Source organism: Salvelinus namaycush, unplaced genomic scaffold (genome assembly GCF_016432855.1).
Source record: "Salvelinus namaycush isolate Seneca unplaced genomic scaffold, SaNama_1.0 Scaffold2917, whole genome shotgun sequence".
In the NCBI taxonomy this organism is placed as follows: domain Eukaryota; kingdom Metazoa; phylum Chordata; class Actinopteri; order Salmoniformes; family Salmonidae; genus Salvelinus; species Salvelinus namaycush.
The window spans coordinates 7,501-20,000 of NW_024059805.1; the positions used below are offsets into that span (position 1 = coordinate 7,501).

Below are 12,500 nucleotides of genomic sequence, written 5' to 3' on the forward strand. Positions count from 1 at the left end.
TAGAGACTTCCCTTTCTAAATCAATAGATCCTCCTCCTCCTTTACCCCTAGAGACTTCCCTTTCTAAATCAATAGATCATCCTCCTCCTTTACCCCTAGAGACTTCCCTTTCTAAATCAATAGATCCTCCTCCTCCTTTACCCCTAGAGACTTCCCTTTCTAAATCAGCTACAAAACACAACCAGAGGCAAGATGGGTAAGGATGAGTCATCAACTCGCACACACACTCACATGCACGAACACAGGCATGCACGCACACACAAGCTCCAGTCATAGCAAAGCATCAGTCCATTCCAGTGCAGCCATTGGAGTAGCTAGTCTCCATAGAATGTCTGTATAATGTGAAGTGGTCCAGATGGTCATAGAACCAGCCCCACTCTACATACCTAGCTATCAGCCATCTATCACCCCAATACATACCATACATTCATATACACATCCAGCCATTTAGCCCACACACACTGAGACACACACACACTATGGTTTCATATTTTCCAGAGAATCTACACATTTTTCTTCCTGAGAAAATGTCAAGAAATGACCGGGCATCCCGGTATTCCAGTTCAAACCGGATGTGCTATTTAAAATAATATAACACCAGGGACATTCTGATAGGATTATACCAATGTCAATGGAAAAATCTGCACATGAATCTAACATTTTCTTTTTGTATTTGTTGCAATGAATCAACTCAAAGTTCTCTCAAAGTCACCACACTATTTCATTGATGTGTCCTAGTTTTAAGGTAGCCTACACTCTTAATAAAAGGGTTTCAGGGTTATTCAGCTGTCCCTGGTTGAAGGGGTTTACCCGAAACCAAAAGGGTTCTACCTGAAACCAAAAAGGTTCTACCTGGAACCAAAAAAGGGTTTCAGGGTTCTTCGGCTGTCCTTGGTTGCAAGGGTTTTACATGGAACCCAAAAGGGTTCTACCTGAAACCAAAAGGGTTCTACCTGGAACCAAATTGGGTTCTTTAAAGGGTTCTCCTATGGGGACAGCCAAATAACACTTAGGTTCTAAACAGCACCTTTCTTTTAAGAGTGTAGGCCTATGAATCACTGTTGGCCGACTGGTCAAATATTATGAGGTCTAGCAAAAATGACATTAGTTACAGCCTACCTTTGACTGAAAGATGTCAGGCAGCTTGTTGGCCCTGTTCTCTCTCCTTGCACCTGGCTATCGGGGGATTTGGGAAGGTTGTGGCTGTTTTTACTTCCTGTTAACCGCTTATTGTGGTGACTGTCACAGGGAACATCAGATTCTAAACAAACAGGCCTAGGCTAGCAGAGATTCAGCACCATGGATAGCGCAGTTGATCAATTGCCCGTGAATCTGACCAGTAGCCCACCGTGTGCCCGCTTTTGTTCACATAACATCATGAAACAATGTTGCAAATGTCTATTTCCTCTGGCTCTTTTGGGGACACAGTATGTCAGCCGTTCTGTGATTAGCAACAGTTTATATATTGAGCCTCTGACAGTGCCACACGTTAGTTTGGAGATTTGAATGTGAGATGGAGAATGAGGATGGACATTGTCTACCATAACTGCGTCGAGAGCCTGCACATATAGTAAGCAATTACATGTATAGAAGCCATTCAAGTTGCCTAAGGGATGTTTTCTATAGGCGACTTTATGTTGAGTAAATATGGTAGGCTGCTAGTGTTGTGAACACTGGTCTAATGTAGCCTATGAATGAAGCCAGAGAATTGATATGTCTCATGTGCATTTTTAGTATTTTTGCATCTTGGCTGACTTAGCCGTCTCTTTCTCTGCATATCCTCTCACCAGTAGTGCCATGTTGAGGGATTCTTGGGGAGGTTGTGGCCTTCCTGATCTACTGCTGACCTGTATAGCCTGCAGGCCTATTTCCTGTTTACAATGACATGGTAGGGGAACACACCGCACGCAGGGCTTTGAATTTATGGCGACTTTGTGTAAGCACAAGCGCGCACACACACACACACACACACACACACACACACACACACACACACACACACACACACACACACACACACACACACACACACACACACACACACACACACACACACTGAGCGTTGATGATTGATCATGCAGATAGCAGAGCAGACAAGGCCATAGAGAAGACAGATTTAGACATTGCATATCAAGTAACAGTTCCATTTTTGATCACGCTATTCATATAAATAATTTATTATAATTTACTGGTTTCTTTCCATTATTTATGCCAGGAAATGAGAATACGTTTTGGCGGGAAGCCCTAACACACACACACACACACACACACACACACACACACACACACACACACACACACACACACACACACACACACACACACACACACACACACACACACACACACACACACACACACACACACACACATGCACACATACCAAGACCCACACCAGCATACATGCAGGGAAACACACATGCAGCCCCCATCTACCCCACAGATACTTATTAGAGGAGAAATCTGCTGCTTCCTTAAAGTAGACAAGCCCCTGGCCCACTCACATTACTGCACACTTCCTTCCTTCCTCTCTTCCTCTCTTCCTTCCTTCCTTCCCTCCTTCCTCTCTTCCTTCCTTCCTTCGTTCACCATTTCCATCCATTTTTAATTAAACTGATCAGGTTGGGTTGATGAAACTAATACTGTAGGTCGGACTGTTTGATTTAACCTATCCATCCACATATAGGTCAGTGAGGAACTCAAGGAAGGAAAGAAGAAAGGAAGGATGAAGCCTAGAAGTAATGGAACATAGGCCTATGTGACCCCTGGTCTCACACTGATGACCTCGTCACTCACCGAGACAGGCGGATCCGTCGGGGGCAATCTCGTGTCCGTCGGGACACACACACTGGAAGCTGCCCTCGTTGTTCACACACTCACCACCGCGACACAGCAGAGGGTTCCGCTCACACTCATCAATGTCTGGGAGGAGAGAACACAGAGTGTGAGAGAGACAAACACACTCTCTCTCACACACACACACACACACACACACACACACACACACACACACACACACACACACACACACACACACACACACACACACACACACACACACACACACACACACACACACACACACACACACACACACAGAAAGAAAGAAAGAAAGAAAGAAAGAAAGAAAGAAAGAAAGAAAGAAAGAAAGAAAGAAAGAAAGAAAGAAAGAAAGAAAGAAAGAAAGAAAGAAAGAAAGAAAGAAAGAAAGAAAGAAAGAAAGAAAGAAAAGGGAGAGAGCGAGAGTCACATACGTCAGACTATTTATGCATATTTTCTCATCTGTAGTCATTACTACTTTGTGGGAAAAATAAATATAATTTCACTCAGTCAGGAATGTGTTCAAAGCCAAGCCATGGCTATTACATTCATAAATAAAGAAATAAACCATTGAACATTAAACATTTTCACAGATGTCAGGACATTATGACCAGTAATTGCATATAAAAGCGTCTGGATGCTGGAGTGTGTGTGTGTAAATCAAGCAGTAAAATACAATTATCCAGAGAAAAATGGCACTGTGGGTTGAGAGTATAGGGAGTGATCTGAGCGTGCTTTAAATGTATAGCTGGTATTCCCATAAAGGCTGTAACATGCACACAGCACAGGCCTGGGGAGCGAATCATCCTCTCTTCCTTACACACACACACACACACGCACACACACACACACGGTGCTTGAGTACTGGGTCTGTAACAGGATGTCAGCATGGCAGGACTCCCCTGCCCTGATCCACTTCATAGAGCGTTTTAAAGGCCTGTGGCAGAGTTACTATGGAGAAGGAGTTACTATGGAGATGGGATTACTATGGAGATGGAGTTACTATGGAGATGGCGTTTCCTTATGTGTTATTATGTTATTATAGACTAAAAATGTTTTCCTCTGTCATGTACTCCACAATACAGTACTGATAGAGGTAGAATCTAGTACTGGGATGGGACAGCTGTCCAGATGTGTCCAGATGTGTTCAGGTGTGTTAAGGTGTGTGCAGGTGTGTTAAGTTGTGTCCAGGTGTGTTCAGGTCTGTCCAGGTGTGTTCAGGTGTGTTCGGTTGTGTCCAGGTGTGTTCAGGACTGTCCAGGTGTGTCCAGTTGTGTCCAGCTGTGTTAAGGTGTGTTCAGTTGTGTCCAGTTGTTTCCAGGTGTGTAAAGGTGTGTCCAGGTGTGTGCAGGTGTGTTAAGGTGTGTGCAGGTGGGTTAAGGTGTATCCAGGTGTGTGCAAGTGTGTGCAGGATTGTCCAGGTGTGTGCAGGTGTGTTAAGGTGTATCCAAGTGTGTTAAGTTGTGTCCAGGTCTGTCCAGGTGTGTTCAGGTGTGTTCGGTTGTGTCCAGGTGTGTTAAGGTGTGTTCAGTTGTGTCCAGTTGTTTCCAGGTGTGTAAAGGTGTGTCCAGGTGTGTGCAGGTGTGTTAAGGTGTGTGCAGGTGGGTTAAGGTGTATCCAGGTGTGTGCAAGTGTGTGCAGGTATGTGCAGGTGTGTGCAGGTGTGTCCAGGTATGTCCAGGTGTGTTCAGGTGTGTTCAGGTGTGTTTAGGTCCTCTACTCACCCATGCAGTTCTTCATCATCATGAAGCCGCTCTCGTAACCTTCAAAACATTCGCACTCGAAGTCCCCACCTGTGTTCACACACGTGCCCTGACCACACAGGTCTGGAGAGATACGGCATTCGTCGATGTCTGGAAGGAGAAACACATCACAGTTAGTTTCCAAAAACACATTAAGAGACATTGCATTGTGAGTAATGTAGTATTTTTGACGCGCTGTTGTGACATATACTATCTTGTGTGTCTGAAAGCTTTAGACGGAGCTCTAGATGTATACTCTGTATGAGCTGTAGACTGACCTGTACAGTTCCTCTCATCAGAGTCCAGAGCGAAGCCGTTGTCACAGCGACAACGGAAACTACCGATGGTGTTCCTACACTTCCCATTGGAGCACAAGCTGTGGATCATCTTACACTCGTTTATATCTAAGAAAGAGGGAGGTAAGGAGGGATGGAGGGATAGAGAGAGAGATAGAGAGAAAAACAGAGAGAGAGAGACTTATTATCTATTTCACTTGCTTTGGCAATGTAAACATATGTTTCCCATGCCAATAAAGCCATTTGAATCGAATTGAGAGAGAGAGAGGTTACAGCAGTTTTTTGAGTTTGTTCACCTGTTATTTTGTTGTAATTTCCCCTAGATTTTGCTCGCCTGAAGTAGAGCATATTGTGATAAATTGCAGGCCACACTACTTGCCTAGAGAGTTTTCAACTATACTTTTCGTGGCTGTTTATTTACCACCACAGACAGATGCTGGCACTAAGACCGCACTCAGTCAGCTGTATAAGGAAATAAGCAAACAGGAAACAACTCACCCAGAGGCGGCGCTCCTAGTGGCCGGAGACTTTAATGCAGAGAAACTGAAATCAGTTCTACCAAATTTCCATCAACATGTTAAATGTGCAATCAGAGGGAAAGAAATTATAGATCACCTGTACTCCACACACAAGTACAAGCTCTCCCTCGCCCTCCATTTGGTAAATCCGACCAGAACTCTATCCTCCTGATTCCTGCTTACAAGCAAAAATTGAAGCAGGAAGCACCAGTGACTCGGTCTATAAAAAAGTGGTCAGATGAAGCAGATGCTAAACTACAGGACTGTTTTGCTATCATAGACTGGAACATGTTCCGTGATTCTTCCGATGGCATTGAGGAGTACACCACATCAGTCACTGGCTTTATCAATAAGTGCATCGAAGACATCGTCTCCACAGTGACTGTACGTACATACCCCAACCAGAAGCCATGGATTACAGGCAACATTCGCACTGAGCTAAAGGGTAGAGCTGCCGCTTTCAAGGTATGGGACTCTAACCCGGAAGCTTACAAGAAATCCTGCTATGCCCTGCGACGAACCATCAAACTAGCAAAGCGTCAATACAGGGCTAAGATTGAATCATACTACACCGGCTCCGACGCTCGTCTTATGTGGCAGGGCTTGCAAACTACTACATACTACAAAGGGAAGCACAGCCGCAAGCTGCCCAGTGACACAAGCCTACCAGACGAGCTAAATCACTTCTATGCTCGCTTCGAGGCAAGCAACACTGAGGCATGCATGAGAGCATCAGATGTTCCGGATGACTGTGTGATCATACTCTCCGTAGCCGATGTGAGTAAGACCTTTAAACAAGTAAACATTCACAAGGCTGCGGGGCCAGACGGATTACCAGGACGTGTGCTCTGGGCATGTGCTGACCAACTGGCAGGTGTCTTCACTGACATTTTCAACATGTCCCTGACTGAGTCTGTAATACCAACATGTTTCAAGCAGACCACCATAGTCACTGTGCCCAAAAACACAAAGGCAACCTGCCTAAATGACTACAGACCCATAGCACTCACGTCCGTAGCCATGAAGTGCTTTGAAAGGTTGGTAATGGCTCACATCAACACCATTATCCCAGAAACCCTAGACCCACTCCAATTTGCATACCGCCCAAACAGATCCACAGATGATGCAATCTTTATTGCACTCCACACTGCCCTTTCCCACCTGGACAAAAGGAACACCTATGTGAGAAGGCTATTAATTGACTACAGCTTAGCGTTCAACACCATAGTACCCTCAAAGCTCATCATTAAGCTAAGGATCCTGGGACTAAACACCTCCCTCTGCAACTGGATCCTGGACTTCCTGACGGGCCGCCCCCAGGTGGTGAGGGTAGGTAGCAACACATCTGCCACGCTGATCCCCAGGGGTGCGTGCTCAGTCCCCTCCTGTACTCCCTGTTCACCCACAACTGCATGGCAAGGCACGACTCCAACACCATCATTAAGTTTGCAGACGACACAACAGTGGTAGGCCTGATCACCAACAATGACGAGACAGCCTATAGGGAGGAGGTCAGAGACCTGGCCGGGTGGTGCCAGAATAACAACCTATCCCTCAACGTAACCAAGACTAAGAGATTATTGTGGACTACAGGACAAGGAGGACCGAGAATGCCCCCATTCTCATTGACGGGGCTGTAGTGGAGCATGTTGAGAGCTTCAAGTTCCTCGGTGTCCACATCAACAACAAACTAGAATGGTCCAAACACACCAAGGCGGTCGTGAAGAGGGCACAACAAAGCCTATTCCCCCTCAGGAAACTAAAAAGATTTGGCATGGGTCCTGAGATCCTCAAAAGGTTCTACAGCTGCAACATCGAGAGCATCCTGACTGGTTGCATCACTGCCTGGTACGGCAATTGCTCGGCCTTTGACCGCAAGGGTAGTGCGTACGGCCCAGTACATCACTAAGCTGCCTGCCATCCAGGACCTCTACACCAGGCGGTGTCAGAGGAAGGCCCTAAAAATTGTCAAAGACCCCAGCTACCCCAGTCATAGACTGTTCTCTCTACTACCTGTTCTCTCTACTACATGGCAAGCGGTACCGGAGTGCCAAGTCTAGGACAAAAAGGCTTCTCAACAGTTTTTACCCTCAAGCCATAAGACTCCTGAACAGGTAATCAAATGGCTACCCGGACTATTTGCATTGTGTTCCCCCCCCAACCCCTCTTTTTACGTTGCTGCTACTCTCTGTTTATCATATATGCATAGTCACTTTAACTATACATTCATGTACATACTACCTCAATCAGCCTGACTAACCGGTGTCTGTATGTAGCCTCGCTACTTTTATAGCCTCGCTACTGTATATAGCCTGTCTTTTTACTGTTGTTTTATTTCTTTACTTACCTATTGTTCACCTAATACCTTTTTTGCATTATTGGTTAGAGCCTGTAAGTAAGCATTTCACTGTAAGGTCTACACCTGTTGTATTCGGCGCATGTGACAAATAAACTTTGATTTTCATTGATAGGAGTAAGTGATATGGCAACGGAATTGGGTCATGTGTACCTTTGAGGATGGGCCTCAAGGTTTTAAAATGAAACGTGGCCGGATCTACCATTGAGAAAGGACCTAAAGGAGTATAGGAGGTAGGGGAAGGGACTAGGTTTGAAATGGAACGTATGAGGAATACCTTTGAGGAAGGGCCGTCCATTAATGAAGTCTCCTCTGTTAGCGAAGCCGGGTCCCCTGGGACAGAGCTGGCTGTACTCCTGAGAGCCTTTCTCCGGACACTCATCACATTCCGGGCCCCAGGCCACACCCACTGAGCAGCAGCACGCGTCCACACGGTGACGACCCGGGATAGGGGCTCCGCAACGCTCATCCTCGTGGCTCAGATAACACTGCTCTGTACGCAGGTCTGGAGGGGGGAAACATACGATAACAAAACACCATAATGCAAAATACAATTCTTGTGGAGTACACAACAGTGTAATGGACTACAGTACCCATTAGCGTAGTGCTTGTGGACTACAGTACCCACCTATACATGTCCGTCCGGTGGCGTCGACAGTCATCCCAGGGGGACACTGGCAGATGAAGGAACCCACGGTGTTCACACACTTCCCATTGATACACACCCCCGGAAACACCTCACACTCATTAACATCTACAGGTGGAGAGAGAACACACAGAACCTAGACTCCATTAACAACAACACAACACTAGAAACACAACAGACACACATACTAGAGCCTGTCATCAACAACAGAATAAAACAACGCTAAGTGAACTAACAGAACTATTTATTGTCCATGAGAACTATGATAAAATCATTGTGTTGGGTGATTTTAATATTCATGTTGACAAAGAGACTGATTCCAAGGCCATTGCATTCATGAATATTTTGAGCTCTATATACTTTCTCCAACAAGGCAATTAGAAACACCAGGTAAAAAATCTAGGTGTTATTTTAGATTCTGAACTCATTTTCGAATCACACACTGGGAATGTGACCAAAATAGCTTTTTACCACCTGAGGAACATTGCCAAGGTGCTGACGTTTCTCTCTCAGGCTGATACAGAGACTCATCCATGCTTTTCTTACAAGCAGGCTTGACTACTGTAATGCTCTCCTGTCTGGTCTACCAAAGAAAGCCATTGGTCAACTGCAAAACATACAGAATGCTGCAGCACGGGTACTGACCAAGACCAGACGGAGAGCACGCACTACACCAGTTTTAAGGTCTCTGCACTGGCTGCCTGTGAGTAATAGAATACATTTTAAGATTCTTCTATTTGTTTATAAATCAATCCACGATTGTGCACCCCAATACATGTCAGACATGCTTTTAAGTTATGTACCCAGTAGGTCCCTCAGGTCCTTTGGCACTGGCCTTTCAACTATCCCAAAGCCTAGGACCAAGAGGCATGGAGAGGCAGCCTTTAGTTATTATGCCCCCAGCCTCTGGATTAGCCTGCCAGAGAACCTGAGGGGAGCCGAAACTGTGGACATCTTTTTAATACACACATTTTTAGCTTTGCTATTCCTTAGGGTGCTTTTTAGTTGTTAAGTTTTTATTGTTATTCTTTAGTTTTTTATCCTCTTATGTTTGTTGTGTAGTAAATATTTCAGTTTTTATTTTCATCGTTTTTTATTTGTTTTGTCTTGTGAAGAACATTGTGTTGCATTCCATGTCTGAAATGTGCTGTGTAAATAAAGCTTCATTTGATACATGCCAACGAAAACAATCAATGCAACAAACTGCATTATAACCAGTTTTTGAAATCAAACACTGGAGTTGAGGGAATATGTGTATTTGCTAAGTGAATGATGAGTCTTGTCGGAGTCCTTCTCCGGGTGTCATTACCTTCACAGATGGTCCCTCTGACTCTAGCATAACCCTTAGTGCAAAACTGATCTGAAAGAGAAGGAGGAAGAGAGAACAAGACATATTAAAATACCTCCACATTCTGTGAGACCCTGCCCTATAGGCTTTGATGTGTAATAGGTCTGGTCATGACCTGACCGGGAAAAACTCCTGGCCCCAGTTATAGGATCATTCACACTTGGTACAGAGGCCTAGCTACAGTACAGGTTGTAATTCTCACCTAGCTACAGTACAGGTTCTAATTCTCACCTAGCTACAGTACAGGTTCTAATTCTCACCTAGCTACAGTACAGGTTCTAATTCTCACCTAGTTACAGTACATGTTCTAATTCTCATTTAGCTACAGTACAGGTTCTAACCCTCACCTATCTACAGTACAGGTTCTAATTCTCACCTAGCTACAGTACAGGTTGTAATTCTCACCTAGCTACAGTACAGGTTGTAATTCTCACCTAGCTACAGTACAGGTTATAATTCTCACCTAGCTACAGTACAGGTTGTAATTCTCACCTAGCTACAATACAGGTTGTAATTCTCACCTAGCTACAGTACAGGTTGTAATTCTCACCTAGCTACAATACAGGTTGTAATTCTCACCTAGCTACAGTACAGGTTATAATTCTCACCTAGCTACAGTACAGGTTGTAATTCTCACCTAGCTACAGTACAGGTTGTAATTCTCACCTAGCTACAGTACAGGTTGTAATTCTCACCTAGCTACAATACAGGTTGTAATTCTCACCTAGCTACAGTACAGGTTATAATTCTCACCTAGCTACAGTACAGGCTCTAACCCTCACCTAGCTACAGTACAGGTTGTAATTCTCACTTAGCTACAGTACAGGTTGTAATTCTCACCTAGCTACAGTACAGGTTGTAATTCTCACCTAGCTACAGTACAGGTTCTAACCCTCACCTAGCTACAGTACAGGTTGTAATTCTCACCTAGCTACAGTACAGGTTGTAATGCTCACCTAGCTACAGTACAGGTTGTAATTCTCACCTAGCTACAGTACAGGTTCTAATTCTCACCTAGCTACAGTACAGGTTCTAATTCTCACCTAGCTACAGTACAGGTTGTTATTCTCACCTAGCTACAGTACAGGTTGTAATTCTCACCTAGCTACAGTACAGGCTCTAACCCTCACCTAGCTACAGTACAGGTTGTAATTCTCACCTAGCTACAGTACAGGTTCTAATTCTCACCTAGCTACAGTACAGGTTCTAATTCTCACCTAGCTACAGTACAGGTTGTAATTCTCACCTAGCTACAGTACAGGTTCTAATTCTCACCTAGCTACAGTACAGGCTCTAACCCTCACCTAGTTACAGTACAGGCTCTAACCCTCACCTAGCTACAGTACAGGCTCTAACCCTCACCTAGCTACAGTACAGGTTCTAACCCTCACCTAGCTACAGTACAGGTTCTAATTCTCACCTAGCTACAGTACAGGTTCTAATTCTCACCTAGCTACAGTACAGGTTGTAATTCTCACCTAGCTACAGTACAGGCTCTAACCCTCACCTAACTACAGTACAGGCTCTAACCCTCACCTAGCTACAGTACAGGTTATAATTCTCACCTAGCTACAGTACAGGTTGTAATTCTCACCTAGCTACAGTACAGGCTCTAACCCTCACCTAGCTACAGTACAGGTTCTAACCCTCACCTAGCTACAGTACAGGCTCTAACCCTCACCTAGCTACAGTACAGGCTCTAACCCTCACCTAGCTACAGTACAGGTTCTAACCCTCACCTAGCTACAGTACAGGCTCTAACCCTCACCTAGCTACAGTACAGGCTCTAACCCTCACCTAGCTACAGTACAGGCTCTAACCCTCACCTAGCTACAGTACAGGTTCTAACCCTCACCTAGCTACAGTACAGGCTCTAACCCTCACCTAGCTACAGTACAGGCTCTAAATATCACCTGGTTCACACAAGGCACAGGGTCTTCCCCAGGCCTCTCCCCAGAGAAGGGCTACAGGTTAAATAGGTTCTATAAGTTCTAGAGATTCTAGATGTTCCATGTGGTTCTATATGGTTCTGTAGGTTCCCACTAACCTGGTTCACACTTGGCACAGGGACTTCCCCAGGCCTCTCCCAGTGTGGAGCAGCAGTGGGATTTCAGAGTGGCTCCGTTGATGTTGATCTCACAGCGTCCGTTAATCACCTTCAGCCAACATGTGCCTTTACTGGTCTCTACAGGGACAGGGAGAGGGAGGGCAGAGGACTGTACTAATACACAGCATAACATTTCATAGCTGCCATTTTAGCCCCTCAGATAGTAGTCCCCTAATCCTCTGGTCAAAAGTAACATCCTCTCACAAACACACACACACAAACAGCAGGGGTTGTTATACTCACGTACCTATACACTGTGTTCCAGAGGCGTCCAGCGTGCTGCCTGCTGAGCAGAGACACACGTAGGACCCCGGGCTGTTCTTACAGTCCCCGTTCACACACGGCTTCGACTCACACTCATCAATGTCTGCAGGAGACAACACACATTCATCAATATCGACAAGAAACACACACACATCTATATGACTTAGAGGAGAAAGTCATCCACAAATCAATATCTACAGGAAGATGTGTTACCACGTCATTCTTTCTGCTCCTGACCAGCTTCTAACACGTCTCTGTGTGACACACCGACAGCAGGGCTGGGGGTCAACTCCATTTCAATTCCAGACAATTACGGAAGTACCTTGAAATTCCAATTCTCTGAACTTTAAATGTGATTAAACCCAACCCGGACAGACAGACGGACAGACATACAGACAGTAAC

General features: G+C 45.1%; 1 protein-coding gene across 1 annotated transcript in view; it reads right to left on the minus strand.

Annotated features, from left to right (window-relative positions):
• LOC120039686 (fibrillin-1-like) overlaps positions 1-12,500 on the minus strand; it is a 21,977-nt gene that overhangs the window by 6,056 nt on the left and 3,421 nt on the right. The window contains exons 6-13 of the mRNA XM_038985104.1: positions 12,081-12,200; positions 11,774-11,911; positions 9,688-9,738; positions 8,361-8,486; positions 8,010-8,237; positions 4,841-4,966; positions 4,545-4,673; positions 2,797-2,922 (exon numbers count right to left, since the gene is read on the minus strand). Coding sequence (XP_038841032.1) covers positions 2,797-2,922; positions 4,545-4,673; positions 4,841-4,966; positions 8,010-8,237; positions 8,361-8,486; positions 9,688-9,738; positions 11,774-11,911; positions 12,081-12,200 — 1,044 coding nt within the window. The remainder of the gene's footprint in view (positions 1-2,796; positions 2,923-4,544; positions 4,674-4,840; positions 4,967-8,009; positions 8,238-8,360; positions 8,487-9,687; positions 9,739-11,773; positions 11,912-12,080; positions 12,201-12,500) is intronic.